This window comes from Protopterus annectens, chromosome 3.part0 (assembly GCF_019279795.1).
Source record: "Protopterus annectens isolate FY-2018-M chromosome 3.part0, PAN1.0, whole genome shotgun sequence".
Lineage (NCBI taxonomy): Eukaryota > Metazoa > Chordata > Ceratodontiformes > Protopteridae > Protopterus > Protopterus annectens.
In genome coordinates this window covers 1,695,234,458-1,695,256,645 of record NC_056731.1, presented here as the reverse complement: position 1 = coordinate 1,695,256,645, position 22,188 = coordinate 1,695,234,458, and the positions used below count along the sequence as shown (strand labels likewise).

Genomic DNA, 22,188 nt, shown 5'->3' with positions numbered 1-22,188 from the left:
AGATGTGTCCAGGCACCGGAACCGTGACTTAAGCAGCCCAAACACACGCTCTATTACATTACGTGTTTGTGCGTGTGCCTCATTATGGCGTTCCTGTTCAGGTGTGTGTGCGTTTCTGATGGGTGTCATCAGCCACGGCTCCAGTGCATAACCTGCATCCCCCACTAGGTGACCATGTGGGATGTCCCCATTGGCAAATGTCTGGTACAGCTGCGTCAAATGCCAGATATGGGAATCATGATAGCTCCCAGGGCAGCCAGCACACACATTCATTATTATGCCCTGGGCATCACACATGACCTGGCAGTTGATGGAGGGGAAGCCCTTGCGGTTAATATAGGCCCTACCCCGCTCACCGGCTGGTGCTTTGATGCATATGTGCGTGCAGTCTATTGCACCCACTACCTCAGGGTATTCCGCTATTTGCTGGAAGAGACACATATTGCTGGCCAATACCTCACGGGCATTAGGGAAATATACATGCTCACCGACATGTGCTGACATGGCATCCAGGAACTGGTGCAGTACCCTGGAGGCTGATGCCTGTGATATCCCCATCATATCACCAGTTGGTCTCTGGAAGGTACCTGTTGCTAGTATTCTTAGGCCAACACATACCTTGGTTTCCACTGGGATGAGTTACCCTCTGTTGGTTCTGTGTGTGAGGCGTGGCCTGCACAGCTCAACAATTTGCTGCAGGAAGTCTCTGTCCACTCTATAGCGCTCCACTATCTCCAGCTCATGTAACCCCTGGTAGGTGATCCTGGGCCTGTACACTCTTCTCCGTCTCCTCACTGTGGGTTGTCTGGCAGCATTTCCATTGTCACCACCCTCAGCAAGTCTCCTATGTCTCCTTATGACAGCTATGGCAGCCCCTAGCATGTTTGGTCTGAGTGCAGCTTTTTCAGTTTTCACTTCTACTAGCTTACTCCTGTCTTGCAGTGTCTCTTGAGAGAAACATTCTGCAATGCTGTTTGCAGTGTTTTAAGTGCTGGGCTGGGCTTGTATTCTGCCTGTGTAATTGCCTGCTTCTAATTGTTTTCACCTGCTACCTCTACAAGTATTCCCTGCTGGTTTCCTACTACTTCTTCTGCTTCCTTTTTCCTCTCTGTTTCCTCAGGGGGGAGCAGCGCGCATACCAGCGAAAACACGCTCACAGTGGCTACCACACACGCACACATGATTACACGGACTAGAATTTGCTTATTCGGATTAAAACGCGCGCACACCAACGCAAACAGGTTTACAAATCTTTAAACAGGCTCCATGCTTACTCTGCCTTACATGCGCGCACTCGCGCTTACACGCGCGCACTCTGTCTTACTCGCGCCTCCCAGCACGCACACGCACGCATGCACGTACAGCAAGAAACTTTGGTGTTGGCCACAGTGTACACCTTCTATTTCTTGACTTTCCCATACTTATCTGCTGACACTCCTCTTTTTATGCTGTGTGACTGACATCTTTCACATACCACTTTGCTCCAATGAGCTTGATTTCTTCCTGACTTTCCCCCCTGTGATGTCACCTATCTCCTACTCAGTTACTCCCCCTTATCTAACTCTTACACTACACGGAATGTGCTCATTTGCTATGTGACAGTGTGATTCACTATCCTACCACTCATTTACATAGGATTGCCTACTAATGCTTAGTTACATGTCTTACACTCAGCTTCCCCCCTTAGCAACCACTAGACGGTGGCCATGTTGTTTTTGGTCTGCTAGTCCCTGCATTGCAAATCCATGCATTACATAAAACCCACATTTGTGGGTTTCATCCCTTTATTTTTCTGTTTTATATAGCGCAGCCTGTTTGCGCGGGGCTGCGCTGCGTTTAAACCTCGCGATCTCCAAAAAAAAAAAATATTTTATTTCATGTTTGCATCAGGTTACCATGCCAATGGCCACATATTTGGCCATTGGCATGCTGACTGCAACATTTGCACACTATTTGGAGCTGTCATGGTTCCGTTGTGTTATATGCAGTAACGTACTCAGTTGTCAACTGAGTACATTTCTGCACCTAACACGACTCTTACACGGGCTGGTTTCAGCTTTGTGGATCGTTAATCTACCTCATTTGCATGCCTTTCGGCTGCAAGTGAGGTGATTAGCATATCCATGCCCTGCCTGTGTAAGAGTCGTCTTAGCTGTCTCTTACACGGGATTTCAGGCTGTTCCTGGATCACGATGGCTGCATGGAGTCTTACACGACTCTTAGACTCTGTGCAAGCCATCGTGAATCCTGCCCCAAGTCTTAGAGGGCCAGTGCCTACTAAATCTAAGAGGCTCAACTTGTAAAAAATCTTTAACAGTTTGCATAGATTTAGCTTTATCTTTCATCTTTTTAAGAACTTCCTAAGCCTTGTTGCCAAACAGGCGGCCCTGATTTAAAGGAGCATCCAACAATTTAGCTTTAACATGATCAGGCAAAGATTGCTCCTTAAACCAAGTATGCCTTCTGAGCACAGACCCAGTAACAGCAGCCCTGCAAGAGGCCTCTAATGAATCAAAACCACATTGCAAAGTATGTTTTTCAACTTGTTCGGCAGAATGCATTAAATCCTGTAATTCTTTATTTTCCACCCAGTCAGGAATCAACATAATTTTCTGTTTAAGCAGTCCAATAACATGTTGCTGATATTTTAACATATGAAACTGGCAGTTTAAAGCCCTAACAGCCAAGGTTGCAAAAGTGTAAACTTTCTTACCCCATCTATCAGAAGGGGTAGGATTTTTAGCAGTAGAAGCCTTAATGCCCTTGGGCCCCTGTGAAATAGTCTCTGGATCTGCAATAGGATTTTTGAAAAGGAACATGTGGGACTCAGGGACCCTGTAGTATCTGTCAGGTTTTCTGGGAGCAGGAGGCAGGGAATCAAGGGCCAAACTAGATTCCAAGAAAGCATCAACAATGTCTAGTACAGGAGGAATAGTTAAAGGCCTATGCTGAGGTAGGAGAAGGAAATCCCTAAGCCTCTTTTTTGAATCAGAAAAATCCTGGCTTTCCCAGTGGAAATGCTCACTTAGAGTATGTAAGGTTTCCCCAAAAGAAAAATCCTCAAGAGAGGAAGCAGAGGGAAGACAGTCCTCTGCATCAGAATCCTCATAAGTACGTAAGGGCAAATCCAGATCATCAGAAGAGTCAGAAAAAACAGAATCCTGATCAGAAGATTCATAATCAGCTTCAGTCCTAGGCCTCTTAGAAGGGGGGTTTGGCTACCCCTGATTAGAGTTATTACATCTTCAGCCATTCTTATCATTTGTTTTTTATGCCTAGAGGCCTGAGCATGTGGCCTGGGCGTTGGTTTTTTAAACATGGATCGAGATTTAGGCCTAAGTAAAGAAGGAGGCGTCGGTTTAATATGCAAGTCCATAAGCCTGAATACACCCTCAGAAGCCAGTGCCTGCACAGTGGCTCCGGACCCATCCAAGGTAGAGACATCCGTAGGTTCCATAGTTGAAGCATGTCGTGACATACCGGACTCTGAATGGGTCTCAGTAAAGGCCTGCGAATCAGAAGTAGTGGGTATCAGGGGCTGCGAAAGCACCTCACTGAGTACCGATGAACTGGCGACGGGCTTAGGAGAAGCGTTGTCGGCAGTTTTGGTCCTCGGCTTCCTGTCTCCCTCTTTATCTTTGCATTTTTTCAGAATCCCGGTACTCGGATGGCTAACTGATGACATTTCTGGATAATTAAACTGAGAACCAAAATATTTAGAGGCGAAAATATACCGACGACGGATATTGCGCTGATTAAATAAAGCACAAAACCGACCGCAATATACGTCGTGGTCAGGGCCTAGGTAAGGAATACAGTACGAATGAAAATCTTTATGAGGTATTTGCTTTCCACATGTAATGCAATTATTAACTTTTACTGACATCGGTAAGGAGCAAGAAAAAGTTTCTCAAACGGGGTACTTAGCTATAGTTGAAGACTCCGGTTCTGAAACTCGAAAACGAAAATGTCAAGAGTCGGCCGACCAGCACTTGCGAACTGCTTCTGATTCGGGCACCGCACGTCAAGAAAGACTGATGTAATGGCGTCGGCTGCATGTTTTATACCCCTGATGACCTGACATCATGGAAGCAGAGACAGCAACTGATGTAGTACCCAAGACTTTGTTAATCAGGCCGACTGATGGCTACCTGCAAACAGATAACCCAAATGTAATGACTGCAACAGTGAAACATGAAGAACATCCAGATGATCTTGACTTTACTCTATATTCTCACTGCAACTGTCTAATAAATAAAAAAGGGCCTGTTGCCATGAATATGAACTTCCCCACAATCTCCATTACCAGCTTGGTAGATCCAGGCATCCTAAGGCAATGCAGAAATTGCATCATGTTTACTGACAATCAGCTAACTCTCAAACTGATAAGATATGTGAGAGATGAATTTATACAAATGTCACTGGAACAAAGCTCTCCCACAAAGGCATTCCTAATGTCAATCAGGTTGTCAGCAGTAGACATGCTGCGCTCATTACACAGAGTAAGAAGACGACATATTGACCCAGACATGCTGAGGCACTTAAATGTGACCTTCTTAAACACCAAAGGCCTCCTGGATAAAGCACACTTAACAGATGCCCTCGGCATCCCAAATGCACTTTTTAAAACAATACCTACATCATCACATACAGCCACATCTCGTGAAGCCTCTTCTTCTAAGCCCATACGGCAAGCCACTACATAACCTAATATTCTGATCATGGGAAATTTCACTGTAAACACACTGTTGGCTCTTTCATCAGGCTGAGTAAGGAGAAAGTCACAGCCAGCTGCATGTCAAGGGCCAGGATCTGCTATATTACACAAGCACACAGGTCATTAGACTACAAGTACCAGTATGACTCAGTCATAGTAAATGACCTGAAATGTAAATGCTTAGACTATATGAACAGAGACATCATGGAGCTGTTGGAATGGGTGTCCCAGGCTGGTATGTGCCTAGCAATAAGCAGCATTCTATCTTCCCCAAGGATGAGACCACAATATGAACAAATGATGACTGACTTTAATAACTGGCTTAGTTTCTAGTGTTATTCGAAGGGGTTGCAAAATTTGTCAGCAAGGAAGGAGATGGTCAACAAACCTTTCTGCTTTGCCAAGGATCACTTGCACCCCTCCGTTCTTTCAAATGTTAGCTAAAACAGTGCCCTTCACCATAGTGTCTTCCTTAAGCAATTTCAAACTAAAAATACTTCTGACATAGCAAATCAAAACAAAGAAAATACAAAGACTGCTCATTAGGAAGCTAAACAAGAAAATCCACTCAGTAAAAGCTTAACTCACCCTGGCGAGTGCTGACATTTGTGCAAGTCAATGAAACCTAGTTAAAAGCTGCGGAGACCACCCCAGCAGTGTAAGGCTATAACAGCTTTCACAGATTTAGACCAGCTAATACACAGACAGGAATTAAGGGTGGAGATCATCTTGTTCGATTGGTCAAACATGAAGATGCATCTGAGCTTCTCCATGCTCAAATTGCCATAGGAAAAAATCCCATACCACTTCCTCACGAGCTATGGGACCCCATCTATGACCCAGAAAACCTAAAGTTCGTATTTAAGCTTACTGGAAATACTCACCGTCCAACCCAACACTATATTCATGGGTGACTTTAATTACCTCACTATTAACTGGGAATTATAAATGAAACCAAATGTGCAGGCACAGAGATTTCTGAATTTTGTAAACACAAACTCCCTAGACCAGACTGTCAATACACCAACCAGGGGCACAAACATACAGCATCTGGTCCTCACTAAAATGGGAGAATGCTGTTCTCCCACTAGTGTAATGTCCTCTCTGGTGAAGTAAGAGCACAAAACCATCTCCTTTGAAGAAAAATAAAACCTAGAACCCCAGCTATCCCTGGAATTTTCAGGAAGTACTCCAAGGCTAACTTCCTACTATTAACTGATAACCTGGCAAAATTTCAAGCCCCCCCTCCCAAACCCTGCGAACACCGCTGCGTACATGGAACTGTCAATAGAAACCATATGCAAGCATGTTAATAGCTGCATAGGGGTAGCTGTACCCACCAGGAATAAGTGTATGACTAAATCAAAAGACAAGCCACCCTGATGGAATCACATCATCAATTGGATATATAACAGAAAGAGGAAAATCATAACAAAAATTAGGAGGTGTAGCATCGAGCAGGAGATTTGCACTCTTATCAAACAAAACAAACAACTCAGAGGACTTTATAAATTGTCTACCAAAGTCATCTTTCAGGTAAATTTGTCCCCCCAAGCCATGAACCACTACAAGACATTCTTTAGCTATGTCCACAACCTCAAAGGCAAGACAGAATAGAGCTCACTGTTACTGGAGCCACTTATATTGAAACCAAAACTAAAATGCCCAGGCAGGAAGCCACACAAAAGACCAAAATGCCTTTTTTTTCACTCGTTTATTAAACTTTAAAAAGCAGATTTAGCACTTTTCTCTCTCTACTGGAGACTTCATCAGAATAAACACACATTCAACTGGCAAGATTTAAATACTCCAAGAAACAAACATAACTGGGTGAACAATAAAATAATTATATAGCTCAATCACACAATAAAATATTTAAAGAAACACTGCAGTCAAAAAATACTGCCATAAAAACAACATGTGAATGCGCTCACTAAGAACAGTAAGAACATCGCATTCCATGAACAGAATTGTATTAAATGAACTACAAGTCAAGTCAATGTTAAAATGCAGGTCAAAATGAAACCACAAAACATGTATATCAAAATACACAAGTAAAAATATGATAAAACCTTTTGTTGCCTTTTTGTAAACTTATTTATGAACTACATTTAAAAAACACATCAGGAAACACAAAGAAACATTTAGGCAGGGATTTATTATTTCAATCCTCCTAACTTAAGGGCAGGGATTAAGCATAGTCGTTTAATCCAGGGATTACGCAGGTGTTTAACCGCAGGTGACAAATAAGTTTACTGTACTCCAGTTTAGTCTCCCATGCACCTACTCTTTCATGAGGTGTAACCTGCTCATGATCCCACAACTTAAAGTCTGCTTCCTTACAAGTGATGGTATGTCTGTACAGAGCATTAGTGTCCATCATCCTATTGATCTCGTATAAATGTTAGTACACCCTTTGCTTCAGTGTTTGCTCTGTCTTGCCCATGTAGAAAGAACAACAAACTAGGCAGTGGGCTAAATAAACAACACCCTTTGTATAACAATTAAAATGCTTAGAACCTATCAACATTAAATTCAAATGAGGAATAGACACATCAAAGCCTTTTGTCATGAAAGGACATTGTAGGCACCTGCCACACTTAAAGGTACCCTTTTTGACCTTATTATTCACCCCACTGGTAAAACCAAATCCACTTTCAAAGATATTGTTTGAATTAAAACCTCTCTTAAAGCTAAATGTCATACGTCTAGAAAAAAAAAAAAAAAGTCGGGGCTATTGGGCATAGCAGCAAATAAATCCCAGTATTTATATATAATATTCTGTATGCCCCACATATCCCGACTGTAGTTTAGAACTAAAATAAAGTCCACTTCCACTCGAGACGTTTGAAGTTGCTCCTGTATCTTAAACCCTATAAGAGGTCATCTCTGAAGAGGAAACATGGGAACTAATTAATGGTAAACATTTTTCACCCCAACACTAATATTTCAACACTGTAATATTTCATCTTTGAGAGAAGTGGTGAGGGTCTTGGGATTGCCTCTAACTAAAAACAGGGTTTCAATATAATCTAACTCATTCACATCATCCTGGAGAGAAGTCATTCTGGTTGCTCTAACCATTTTACCATTCACAATGTTGTTCTTCTGGTGAAAGGGGTGACTACTACTATAATGTACATAAGAATTGGAAAATATTCCTTCCCATATAATTTCAAGATAAACCTGTTATAAAAAAGATCCTTCACAAACCCAGCATCCAAAAAGTGTACATCATTCATTTCTCCCTTGTGTGACTGAAAACCAACAAGTCAGTGGTATGAAGGCTGCCAGCCCAGCTAGATAGAATTTTGTATTAATTCTATGTCATTTGTAAATATTAATATGATCCACAGATTTGTTTTACAATATACAAGAGAACTATACATTATGATTAAACTATATGTCATGTGCTGAGTTTCAAAAATGTAACCACAATGCACTCTGCTGAAGAACAGAAATGTTTATGGACTATATGCCTGTGCAAATGTATGTTTTCATAGTAGAAGTTGGGACATACAGAGTTAACTTGCAAACTCTGAGAAAATAAATAAAGAGTTTTACGATCTGCTATAAATTTGGTTTATCTCAGCTAAGAGACAGGACGTCTAGGCTAGGGGCTTCTTTCTATTGTCTGGAAACAGAGATAATTATAGGTTTCCAAGGTAACTGTTTTACGACTTCCAGTTTCAGGCAAACTTCTAAGAGAAAAGAGTCAGCTTCTAAGAGATAAGTATTTTTCATAGAGACATCTTAAATTCTGTTTGTATCTATTTAGCCTGGGAACTAGATGCAGGTGTCAAATAGTGATGTCATCTAGCTAACCCACCAGTAATGTGTATTATTAATTTAAGAACTATCTCAGAGAGAAAGTCTGTACATTTTGTATTTTGTTCTGGACCTGTAAACATCTCTTCAGCATTTCTCATCTATATCTGCCTGGCTCTGTATGCAAGACATTTAGGGCATAGTATCTCTTAGAGATAGATAGGAATACAGCATGAGTAGTCTAGATGATTTCTGTATTTATGCGAGACTGTTCTGCAATGTTGTTTTAAAATATTTCCTATGATTCTGAATTCTACTGTCACTGTGTTGAGTTAATGAGTACTGTCTTGTGCTTTTATTATTTATTATTAAATATTTTAAACCTTTCAATTGTGGCTTTGTTTTGTGCAGAGATATTTAAGCTCTTAGAGTACTTGCATATGTATTTGGTAACAATGTACAGGACACTCTGGAATAGCCTTAACAGTTCTGGTCACACTTATTTGGATAACAGAAGAACTGCACAGTAGGATTGGTCACCCTTTGGGAAGGGCCTTATTAATAGCTGATAAGAGTGGTTGGTGGCAGTGACATCTACCTTTTAGTCTGGGCAGGGATTTCTACCTTTTAGTCTGGGAAGAAGGGGGCATAGCTAGTGAACCTGAGACAGCCTTCCCCAGGAGTGTCTGTGCGCTTGTATCTAAATCAAATCTCAACGTCTGTGCGTGTCAGCTACTTGGGCAGGGACATGAAGCACTGGTTGGACAGAGAGGGTGCTGGAGGTTTGGCTTGACCACTCGGCTAAGATCTTGACCCTATAGCTGTGCCAGTGAGGAGTCTTATTGGGAATATGGGCAGAGCCCCAGACTGACTGTGATCTCTTTGTGGTCTTAAGGGAAATTGTACTTTACTGTGTGTACACCTACCATACTCCCTATGAGCACGTGAATGGTCTGATTGAGGGCCACACTGGACACCACCTTAGGCATAAATGTAGGGTTTGTCCTCAGAGAAACCCTGTCTGGATGAAAAATGATGAAAGGTTCCACAGCCATGAGTGCTTGTAACTCCAAGACTCGCCTTGCAGAGGTAATGGCTAGGAGCAGAGCTGTTTTCCAGAATAAGAATTTAATATCCGCTGTTGATGCTGGCTCGAAAGGAGGCAGTGTGAGTTTTTCAAAAACAAAATTGAGGTCCCAGGCCAGAATTGGTGCTCTCCTTGGAGGCCTAATGTTTTTGGCCCCTCTGAGGTACTGCCTTATTAAAGGGTGAGAAAAGATAGGTGGTTCTGTATTGTAATGTGCAGAAATGGCAGAGGCATGAATCTTAATTGATGAGAAAGTAAGGCCTTTGTTCAGCATCTCAGTCAGGTATTGTAAAATCTGAGGAATGCTTGGTACAGTCGTGTCAATGCCTTGTTCCTGGTTCCAAGCACAGAATGTCTTCCATTTTTCTGCATAAGACTTTCTGGTACTGGGCCTCCTGGCCTCCAAGATAACATCCATAACAGCTTTTGAAAGAGGAGTGTTCAGAATGGCTACATTATCTGCCATGCTGCCAGATTTAAGGTCCTGAGTTGGCTGTGCAGGATCTGATTGTTTTGTTGGGTCAACAAGTGAGAAGTTTGAGGCAATATCCATGCTAGACCTTGAGACAAGCTCTTCAGGATTGGGTACCAGTGCTGGCGTGGCCAGTCTGGTGCAATCAGAATCATTTTTGGCTTCTCTTGTCTGACCTTTAGGAGTACTCTGGGAAGGAGAGGTAGTGGGAGAAAAGCATATACTTTTAGATTTTTCCAGCTGAATGACAGGGTGTCCACTTACCATGCTTGCTTGTGGTAAATCCTTGTGTAAAATCTCTGCAATTGACAGTTGTGAGGGGAGGCAAATAGATCTATGTCTGGGCATCCCCATTTCCTTATTATCATCCTGAAGACTTGTGGATCCAGTTTCCATTCATGGGGATCCATGAGGTTTCTGCTTAGTTCGTCTGCCAGAGTATTTGTTTTTCCTGGCAGGAATTGTGCTTGCAGGTGAACTTGAAAGGCCAATGCTGTGTCCCATAATGTCATTGCTTGTCTGCAGAGGGGGTAGGAATGAGTACCTCCCTGCTTGTTTATGTACCACATGACCGTAGTGTTGTCTGTCTTTATCAGTAATTGTCCTGAATAAAGCAGGTCCTTGAAAGCTGTCAGGGCATTTTCAACAGCTAGCATCTCTTTTTGAGTGATGTGAAGATGCATCTGGTTTGCAGGCCATGTGCCCTGAATACATTTTCCTGCCATATGGGCCCCCCAGGCATAATATGATGCATCCGTTGTCAGTGTTTGTCTGGCTGTGGGTAAACTGAATGGCAGACCCTTGTTGTGGTGACAGGCTTCTGCCCACCATCGAAACTCCTGCTGTAGGCAGGGAATGAGTGAAATTACTGTCTCCAGGCTGTGGCAATGCTGAGTCCAAACACTTTTCAGATACCATTGTAGTTTCCTCATATGCAGTCTGGCATATGGAATTAGTAGAATGCAGGATGCCATGAAACCCAAGGCCTGCAGGATTTTCCTTGCAGATAAGTGGGGTTTTGTTGCCAATTTCTTGAAGTAAGTAGTCAGTTGTTTTTGTTTGTCTGGCATGAGATAAGCCATCTGGGCAGTTGTATTTAAGCTTGTGCCCAGGAATATTATCTCTTGAGAGGGCACTAGTTTTGATTTCTTTTCGTTTACTGTGTACCCTAGGCCAATTAGTAATCTTTTTACAAACGCCAGATGCTTTAGAAGAGAGTCTTTGTTCTCTGCTTGAATTAGGCAATCATCTAAGTAAGGATAAATTTGAATTCCTTTTTGTCTGCAAAATGCAATTACTGGTGCCAGGCATTTTGTAAAGACCCTGGGCGCAGTAGATAAGCCAAAGGGCAGTGCAGAGAATTGGTAATGCATTGAGCTAGCTATGAATCTGAGGTATCGTCTGCAAGATTGTCTGATTGGGACATGCATGTATGCCTCTTTTAAGGTCCAAAGTTACTAGCCAAGCCCTCTTGCCCAGCATGGGCAGTAGCTGCTGAAGAGTCAACATCTTGAATTTTGGAACTTCCAGAAAAGTATTTAGTATAGATAGGTCCAGGATTGGTCTCCAGGTTTTGTCCTTCCTGGGTACTAGAAAAAGTCTGGAGTAAAATCCTTGCCCCTGCTCTTGTTGTGGTACTTGCTGAATGGCCCTCATGTCCATGAGGGCTGTAATTTGTTTTTGTGCCTCTGCCCATTGATTGTGTGGCAGGTCTGGCATGCCCTTTGACCTTGGTAGGGTGTGAAAATGGAACCTGTAGCCTTGGGACACTATGTTCAGAACCCATTTGTCTTGGGTAAGCATTTGCCAATTTGATGAAAAAAGTGCTAGTTTCCCCCCCCAAGGGAGCTGTCAAAAGGAAACTGCTTGGAACTGGTAGAGGGAAGTCATTGGGACTGTTTCCTGTAAGGCTGTGATTTGTCTTCTCCGCGTTTGGAGGAAGGAGCACCCCATTGTTTAGGCCTGTATGAGCCTTGGGGATGAGATCTGCCTTTGGGATGCCTGTATCTGCCTCTTTGTGGTCTGTCTGAGACTGGAAAGGACCAATTTTTAGAAGGCCAGTTCCTGCTAAACCTGGGTGGCTGTACCTGTAAGAAATCCTTGACTGTCTGCATGGATTTTGCTTTATCCTCCATTTTTTTCAACACCTCTTCTGCTTTAATACCAAAGTATCATGCTGTAATGGTGCATCTAATAATTCTGCTTTAACAAGATCAGGCAGATTTTTTTCCTTAAACCAAGCATGTCTTCTAATAACAGAACCTGTAACAGCGGCCCTGCAAGAGGCATCCAGTGAATCATAACCACATTACAAAGTATGCTTTCCCACTTGTTCAGATGCATGCAATAAATCCTGCAATTCCTTGTTCTCTGAACATTCAGTATTTGTCAACATTTTTTGTTTAAGTTGTGACATTAAATATTGCTGATATTTAAGCATATGAAATTGACAATTTAAAGCCCTTACAGCCAGGGTGGCAGAAGTGTATACTCCCCCCCACCATCTGTCTAGAGCCCTAGAATCCCTATCAGAGGAGACAGGGTATTTTGCAGTGGAAGCCTTAACCCCCTTGGGACCCTGAGATATAGTTTCTGGGTCTGCAGCGGGGTTTTTATATAGGAATTTATGAGAATCTGGGACCCTGTAGTATCTGCCTGGCTTAGCAGGTGCAGGGGGTAAAGAGTCAGGGGATAGTCCGGACTCTGAAAATACATCATCTACAATGTCTAAAACAGGAGGAATGGCAAGGGGTCTATGCTGAGGAAGAAGCAGGAAGTCTCTGAGCCTTTTCTTAGACTCAGAATAATCTTGGCTCTCCCAGTGGAAATGCTCCCTCATAGTATGCAGTGTTTCCCCAAAGGAATAGTCCTCAGGAGTAGAGGCTGAAGGAATGGATTCTTCAGCATCAGAATCCTCATAGGGAAGCAAGGAGAAATCCTGTTCAGAAGAGGAATTAGAGGAAATAGATACCTGATCAGAAGAATCATACTCTGTCTCTTGCCTAGGCCTCTTATCAGGAGGGGGATGGGATTCCCTGATCAAAGTAATTAGGTCTTCGGCCATTCTGAGCATCTGTTTCTTAGGCATGGAAGTCTGAATAGGAAAATGCTGTACTTGTTTCTTTGTCTTTAGAGCTGCTTTAGTCTTCACCTTTGAAGCTGAGGATGGCTTAATATATAGTTGAGTAGGTCTGAATACACCCTCAGAAGCCGATGCCTGCTCAGCGGCTCCGGACCCATCTGAGGGATTGATTTCCGAGTGTCCAATACCTTGAGTATCCAGAGGCCCAGTCAGCTCCACGTGGGAGTAGGTAGCGGCCTGTGGCTCTGAGGTAGCAGGCTCCAGGGGCTGCGAAAGCACCTCACTGAGAACCGGCGAACCAGCGACTGGCCTAGAAGAGGCTTCGTCGTCGGTTTTGGACCTCGGATGCCTATCCTTGTCCTTGCGTTTTTTGTAAACTCCGGTTGTCGGCTGTTCCGCCGACATTATATAATTAAATCTTCGGCCAAAGTAATAAAAAGCAAAATCGAACTGATGCTTGATAGTGCGTTGGTTGAATCTAGAACAAAACCGACAGCTAGCAACGTTGTGATCAGGGCCTAGGCAAGGAATACAGTAAGAGTGAAAATCCTTATGAGGTATTTGCTTCCCACAAAAAATACAATTGTTAACTTTTCTGACATCAGTCTGGAGCAAGAAAAAAGTTTCCCCAAAGGGGTACTTAGCTTTAATGAAGACTTCGGTTCTGAAATTCAACTTTGAAAATCTCAGGAGTCGGCCGACCGGCACTTGCGAACTGCTTTTGCTTCGGGCACCACGTGGCAAGAAAGACTGAAGAAAATGGCGTCGGTTGCATCTTTTATACCCCTGGCGCACTAACGTCAGGGAAGAGGCGACAACAACCGACGCCGGACCTAGACTTTGGAATTCTGTCCGACTACGGGTAGCCTGCCAGCAGAATAACCTAAGAGTAATGACTGCAACAGTGAAACACGATGAACATCCTGCTGGACAGACAAGCATGTATCACAGAGAACCCTTCTCTGCAACAGGCTCCCTATTCATGAGAAGCAGAGTTCCTCCCTAACCCAATTCAAGTGTAAATTAGACAACTAGCATCTATGGCTCTAATAGACACAGGCAGCCTGCAAATGTTTCATATTCCAGGCCCCTGCTTGCAAATGTTTCATCTCCCAAACCCCTGCTTACACTTATTAAGGGTACCAGAACTTGTCAGAGATTTGGAATGCATGGCTAGGCTTAAAAAGGTCCCACTGGTTGTTAGCCTAGTACACACCTATGAACCTATATATATATATATATATATATATATATATATATATATATATATATATACATACATACATACACACACACACACACACACACACACACACACACACACACAAAAAATATCTATCTATACATACAGAAACACTTTGGAATCTTGAAATACTGAAATATCTCGAGACCAAAGTGTCGAATCTGCAGATGCGCAAAACTGCAGAATATCGAACCCGGAAATGTCGAACCCATGGTACTGATGGTGCGTTAGGTAAGTGTGGCATTTTTAAGGGTTTTGGGGAGGGTTTGTGAGTGTGTCGGGGAGTATTAGGTGTGGGTTAGGGCACGCAGGTGAGAGTGTGAGTGTGTCAGTGTTGAAAGTGGTGGTGTTTGTATCTGTGTGATGTGTTTGTGCGAGGGGGGGGTGAAATTTATGATGGTGGGTTTTGTGTGTGTAGGTGTTTAGTGCAACCTTGGAGTTAGTATATACAAGTAGGGGGTGTGGGGGGTGCAGGGGGGCTTGCCCCCCCCTACCTATAGTAAGTGTGTGTGCTTGTCTTGTTGTGCGGAGGTAGGTGTAGTTGTGTTTGTATGTGTGCTTTAATGGTCACGGTTTTGGCTTTCAGTTTTTTGGTGTTTCGGCTTTATAGTCTCGAAATACTGAAATTCGATATTTCAGTATTTCGAGATTGTAAAGTGAAACCATACACACACACAAAGACACGCACACATATATGTATATATACACAGTGTATGTATGTGTATATAAATATTAGATATATATTTTCACACACATATATATATATATATATACATATACATATATACATATATACACACCTTTATGTCTATATACATGCACACTATATATATATATATATATATATATATATATATATATATATATATATATTTCACATACATACATACATATACATAACTGTATATATACATATATGTGTAACTATCTATATATATATATATATATATATATATATATATATATATATATATATATATATATATATATATATATATATATATATGTGTGTGTGTGTGTATAATATATACACAATTGGGACATCTTGGGAGGAGAAAAAGGTCTGACAAAGTTACTTGGGACATCCCCGAACTTCTGTTTCAAACAAACCTCTTCTTTTGGTGGTGCGTTCAAGAGGAATAAAAGCCCATCCCCACAGAGCAAAGTATCGACAGAACCTGGAATGTCTGACTGCGGCAAGTGTGTCGCCTGTGTACACATACGAAAAGATAACAACGTCACCTTCCCGCACTGCAACAGAACTGTCAGTCTACATGACCACTATGACTGCATCACAAAAAATGTAGTCTACTGTGCTTTCTGCGAACACTGTGGGAATTTCTATATCGGCAAAACGAACAGGAATCTGAGTAGCCGTATTAAAGAACACACTGCAGCAATACACAAACAGGACAATTTGAATGCCTTGGCTAAACACACTGCTATTTGCCCAAACTTCACAGGATTCAAATTCACAGCACTGGAAAAAATAACAGAATTTGTAGGGGACATGGACACATTCCTGCAAATCCGGGAATTAAAATGGCAGATAGAACTGAGAGCTGATGTCTATCCAGGTCTCAACGAGACACTGAACATTAAATGTGCACTTAAATGGTATAGAGATTGAAATGTGATAGGGCTTGAAGAATTGTGCAAGAGGGTTTGAAGAATTGTGCAACTGGATTTAATGTGTTTATGGATTTACAACTGTGCAAGTGAATATAATGTGTTTCCTCTCTCTCTCTGACTTTTGACTCCCCCATACCCCCTACACACATGCTCCCAGTCACCAGGCTAACCCCCGCTGATCCCACCAACTACCCCCCCTGGTCTCACTTTTCACGCAGCCATTCAAGGGGTGATACCATCCGAACCAGCCCACTGGTGGTACCATCCGCACTGACAGTCTTCTGGGACACACTGTTATTCATATGCTCCACACACCTTGTCATGGGCGGCCCCCCCTCAAGTCCACACCGCATTCCACCCACTCTCCCATCAGGTGACATACCCACACAATTCTCTACACACACACGGATACCAATGCATAGTAGGACTCTCTACCTGACTCCTCCACCTTCCTCCGTTCCCTTCTTTACTTACTTTTGGAGGCAAAGACTCATAAGTTACGTGTTTATATTAGAATCATTACAGCATGACTCTCATCCTTCCCGGTTCCACCATTTTTTTTTTTTTTTTTTTTTTTGCACACAATCCCTTTTTTGCACATGATCCCTTTTTACACACAATCCCTTTTTGCACACGATCCCTTTTAGTATGCACACGGCACCACAAAGCTATTACTGTCTGACCAACTTACCTTATGTAACTGCGATTGTAATGTTAATGAAAATGCACACAGCACCCTGCTTGTTCACACTTTACTATTGGAAAGGAACTGTTGTTAATTTAAATGGCCTACTAGAACTAATGTATTTAAATGAAGTGAAAATGGATGCTCATACTTATGAAACATGTCTTTCTGAAGAAGTCTTGATAATAAATAAGACGAAAGCGCTAAAGTTCTACAAGAGTTGTTAGTGTGATTTACTTTTTTTTTAATGCTTTTATTGTCACAAAGTTCATTTCTTAGTTAAAATTTCTTCTCTTCGTTCAATTTTTTTTTGAGTGCAGTTAATTTTAGTTTTATATACATATATATATATATATATATATATATATACACACACACACACACACATGTAAAAAAAACACACACATACATAGGTATAGATATATACATACACACCTTTATGTCTATATACACACAACATACTCTATATATATATATATATATATATATATATATATATATATATATATATATAAAAAACATACATAAATGTATATATACATATATGTGTAGCTCATATATATATATATATATATATATATATATATATATGCGTGTGTGTGTGTGTGTGTGTATATATACACATTTATATACATATATATATATATATATATATATATATATATATATATATATATACATACATATACACATTGGTGGATGCATCTAATGTAATTATATGTATATAAAGAACATTATGTGTAGGTGTGTGTATATATATATATATATATATATATATATATATATATATATATATATATATATATATATATATATATATATATGTGTGTGTGTGTATGTATATAAAGATGGTGAGAAATATTGACGCTTTAAGGTTTTTATTCTGTAAAGGAATTAAAGTAATTTAATGTGGGCCTTTTTGATGGTATGAGATGTACGTTTGTCAAATTTTAAGTTATCATCTAAAATGATACCTAGTAGCTTAGTTTCTAAGGTGGATTTGATTAGAGTATGATCGGATGAGGTGATTGTAAAGTCATGGTGGGAGGAGTTTGTTTTGTGATATTGGTTAGGGAACAGCATTAGTTTGTTTTTTTGGGATTAAAGATGAACTGACATTTTCTGAGAAAGACTTAAAAGCAGTAAAAGATTTTTGAGTATTGTCTTCTTGTTGTTTTAGGGTAGGTGCAGTGCAGATAACAGTGGAATCAGCCGCATATTGTACGATGGAAGCAAGGTTAGTAGCTTTGTGTAGGTTTATTGGTCAGAACCGTGAAGAGCAGAGGTCCAAGAACTGAGCCTTGTTTAACATCTACTGTAATGGGACATGGGGAGGAGGAGTCATCTTGCCATTTGACTGATTGATAGCGGACAGACAGGTAATTTTGGAACCAAATGAGAGAGTTTTTAGATATGTCAAGTGATGCAAGCTCATGCAGGAGTTGTTCATGGCACACTGTGTCAAATGCCTTAGGTATGTTGAGAAATATTGAGGTAACCATTTGGCCATTGTTTTTTTGTTGGTTGACAATATTGGTAAATTTGAGGAGTGCTGTGGTGATACTATGGCCTGGTCGAAATCCATATTTTGTGAGGGAAAGAAGCTTATTAGATAGTAGGTGTTGCATCAGTTGAGAATGGATGCACTAATATTTCAGAAAGTGGGGATAGTATAGATATTGGCCTATAAGTTAGATAGTTCTAGTGAGGAGCCTCCTTTGTGAAGTGGGATTACATAGGACGTTTTCCAGATTTTAGGTACATACTATTCCAGTGATAGATCTGTTGATCAGTACTGAAACTGGATAGAAGATAACATCGGCTGCTAATATGAGACAGCCGTTCAGCAGTTTGTCAGCGGCAAGGGTTGTGGGTTTCAGTTGGTTTAGTAATTTCTTTATTGCACTTGTTTGGATGGGTTTAAGAGAGAGTGAAGTAGGTGAATCAGTAGTGATTTGTTGCAGACTATTTTTTTTTTTTTTTTTATGAGTGAGAGGATGGAGTTTATGACAAATGAGTTAAAGTGGGATGCTATGCTTTCTTCTGTGTTTCTGATATTCGGGGATGGGGTGGAGGTGTCGCCTGGATGGATAAGCTGATTGATGGAAGCCCAGAATTTTTGTGGGTTGTATTGATGGTTGGACTGAATGTTTGACAGTACAGTTTTTTATCAGCTCTGAATTGCTTTTTGCAGACATTTCTTAGGTGGCAGTAGTTGTCTAGGGAAGGTTTTGATTTGTTGGTTATATGTCTTTGTTCTTATGTGCTTACGGAGGCAAGTGTGTTTAGAACATTAAGAAATATGTTACTGAAATATTCGACTGCTGCATCTAGTGGGAGGTATTTTAATAGGAGCCAGTTACAGCTTAGTGGCAATTTAAAGCTGTCTATGGAGAAATCTTTTGTATTAAGTATTTGTTTATACGATTTTGGTTTTGTGGGTGAGCTATGGTGTCTAAGAAAGAAGGTTAATAGGTAGTCACTTAGGCTGTCAGGTAGACAGCCTGAAAGGTGGATTAGAGCGAGTTTGTTAGTCAGGGTCCAATTGAGAATGGATTATTTGTTGCTGGTTTTGTCAATTCTAGTGGTGAATGAATCAATTGGGTGAAACCATGTAGGTTGATATGATATGAGGGGTTATCTGACGAGTGGGTTTGCCAATCAGTATTGAAATCACCAACTAGTACAGTTACTTGCCTAAATGTGGTTGAGGCTCATGAGAGAAGGTTTTCTATTGTGGAGGAGTTATTTGGTGGCATGTATACAGCTAGTAAGACAATACGTTTACTATTACTGATTTTTAGATGTGATGCTAAGAGTTCTGTGTTATCTATATCTGGGATGTTTACCTGCAGTTTTTCGAAATTAAGTGTGCCTTTATATAGAATTGCTACTTATCCAACTTGTTTTGTTGTTCTGTCTTGTCTGAAAATATTGTAGCCGGGGGGAATGATTTTATTACCGTTTATGTAGGGTTTAAGCCAGGTTTCAGTTAGTACAGCAATGTCAGGAGTGTATAGTGATAGGGTGGCAGCTAACAAATTCAACAGACAAACACATTTGCAAATACATCAGTGGGTGTAAACAGAAGATAACATGTACAGAACTAAGCACATATTAGCCAGCACAATACTGTACTTGTAATAAGTAGAGAAGTGAAACATGGAGTGCTAAGATTTTAAAAAGGGGATGTAGGAATAGTGATACAAATACACTATAGATAAGTCAAGTGGTACAACACACATTCTAAACCAACAGATGAGGAAAAGTACACACTAATGTCTGGGCAAGTTCTTCTAAAATGCAGTAATAAAGTGAGCAGTGAGGAAGTAACTGCATTTCCAAAATCTGATGAGTTTGGCCAAGACTAAAAACAGTACTGCTGTAATTGGATACAATGAAGTCAACATCAATAGTAATTATTATAACACATTATTTAAAGATCAGTTTGAATCCAAACATTGATTAGTACATTTACTGACTATGTGCCACATATAGTTATGAACTGCTGCACCCAGTTTTAATGGATAGATAAAAAGCATTATCCTAAAAAAGGATTATGACATTCAAAATTTATACAAACAACTGCAAAGTAAACAAATACACTTAATAGAATTCCTATAAACAACAAAAATAACAGTTGCTTAAGATACTGCATATGTAAATATATATTTGACTATATGATGTTTTCAGTCTTTTTTTTTTTTTTTTTTTTTTTGCCGTTGTTGCTTGAGCATATAAGTAAACAAAAGGCTGGGCAATATACTGTTTAAATTTACTATTCTAACAAAAATGGAGTTAGAAAATATATTCTTTCATCACTTACCAGTGCCAAGTCATCCCGACTACAGTCCAAAGCAGCAATCATGACCTGTTCGTATATTACCCAGACTGAAAACATAAAAAGAAGACATGTTAAACTCTTCTAATTTATTAGTCAGTGACAGAAAACGTGTGACACACAAAATAAATTGTCATACAACTTAAGTAAAAAGCTTTCTCTTAATCAGAAAGAAAGCATGTTTATCCACTGCCCTTGCTTGCATAAACTATCTTTTGACAAGAGGATTAGTGAAAACCCCTAGATCTCTCACTTGTGCTTTATGTCAGTATTAACTTACAACCTGAAAACTGCTACTATACACTTTCTGATGAGACATGCACTGGCCACATGTGCTGATTATTAGTCATGGAATCATGCTTACCACACACAAATTAAGAATGCAGTTTAATCCAGTGAGTAGAGAGCCATCTGGAAAACCAAGTAATGACAGGTTTAACTCAATTAGGCATTCTGTAATCACATGCAAATTATTTAACATCTCAGTGTCTCTGCCCATATGCCTGTGCAAACTAATGCAGAAACCCACTGAAAAGTGTCAGATGGTTAAGAATGCATACACAGCAATCTGACATAAAATATGTTACACATTAGTTTTAAGAACAACTGTCTAACTGTAAAAAAAAAAAAAAATGACTGGTATTATTAAGCACCACCAACAAAACCCTTTTCAAATGTCTTCCATAAAAGGACAATCCCTTCTAGCATAACTGTCTTATGTCACAAGGAAGTATAACATCTTCCATGTTTCACTTCTTCCCGAAAAACGCAACAAACACTGATAACACAAGTTACAGTTTAATTTGTCTACAGTTTATTTTGTTTTATTATGAAGCATTCTGCATACTCTCTCCCGACTTAGTGTTTTATTCCAAAAACAGTTAAGTGACCATGTGGCAACAGATCAAAGGATGGATGTCAAACACTCTGTGTCTCTGGCCTATATGCCAGTAACAATGTCACAGCCTATTATATTTTCTTCTATACTCAACCAAGTCATGCAGTATCAATGACAAAAAAGTATTAAGTGCACTTTTTGCCCTAAAACTTACCCAAAGTCAGATTTGGCTTTCTTGGGGCAGATGGAAAGGCTGGATTCCATATCAAGCATTTGTTCAGTAGAACCATTTATGTTCTACTAAAATTATTCGCCTTGGTTTCAATACCATGAAAAGGGAAGAATAAACAGCATAGCTTTTTACAACATGTGAACCACAGCTCCTCTTGGCTCATACTTGATAAGGCATATTACCCTTTGGTGTGGATTTTTATAAAATACTAGCCTTTACTGTGTTTTACGTGTACTTTTTTTCAGAGTCCCTCAGTTTCAACAGTCTCAAATCATATAAACCTGTTTAGAAGGCTTCCTTATAAAACTGATGACCAGCAACAATCTGAAGGAAAAGCAAAGTCCAGAGTTGCACACACTGAAAATTAGAGCAACCCTGATTTCATTATTACTGGATGGCCACTGCCAAACCTATATGTTGGTTCCTACAAGGCAGAGCTTTCTTCTTGTATTCAACTGCAAATGCTTAACCAAGAAAACTCGATCAGTACTAAGAATGACTTCAACTTTTTCTTTTTTCTCCCAATTTTGTTTTATGTACTTGTGTATCATAAAATGCAGACTAAACACAAACTAAAAATGGCCTGAAGGT

The 22,188-nt window shown here is 40.4% G+C and overlaps 1 protein-coding gene across 1 annotated transcript in view; it reads right to left on the bottom strand.

Moving 5' to 3' along the window:
- Positions 1–22,188, bottom strand: part of EMC2 (ER membrane protein complex subunit 2) — a 1,476,345-nt gene that overhangs the window by 1,369,311 nt on the left and 84,846 nt on the right. Inside the window, exon 3 of the mRNA XM_044065735.1 lies at positions 20,513–20,577. Within this exon, the coding sequence (XP_043921670.1) occupies positions 20,513–20,577 (65 nt within the window). The remainder of the gene's footprint in view (positions 1–20,512; positions 20,578–22,188) is intronic.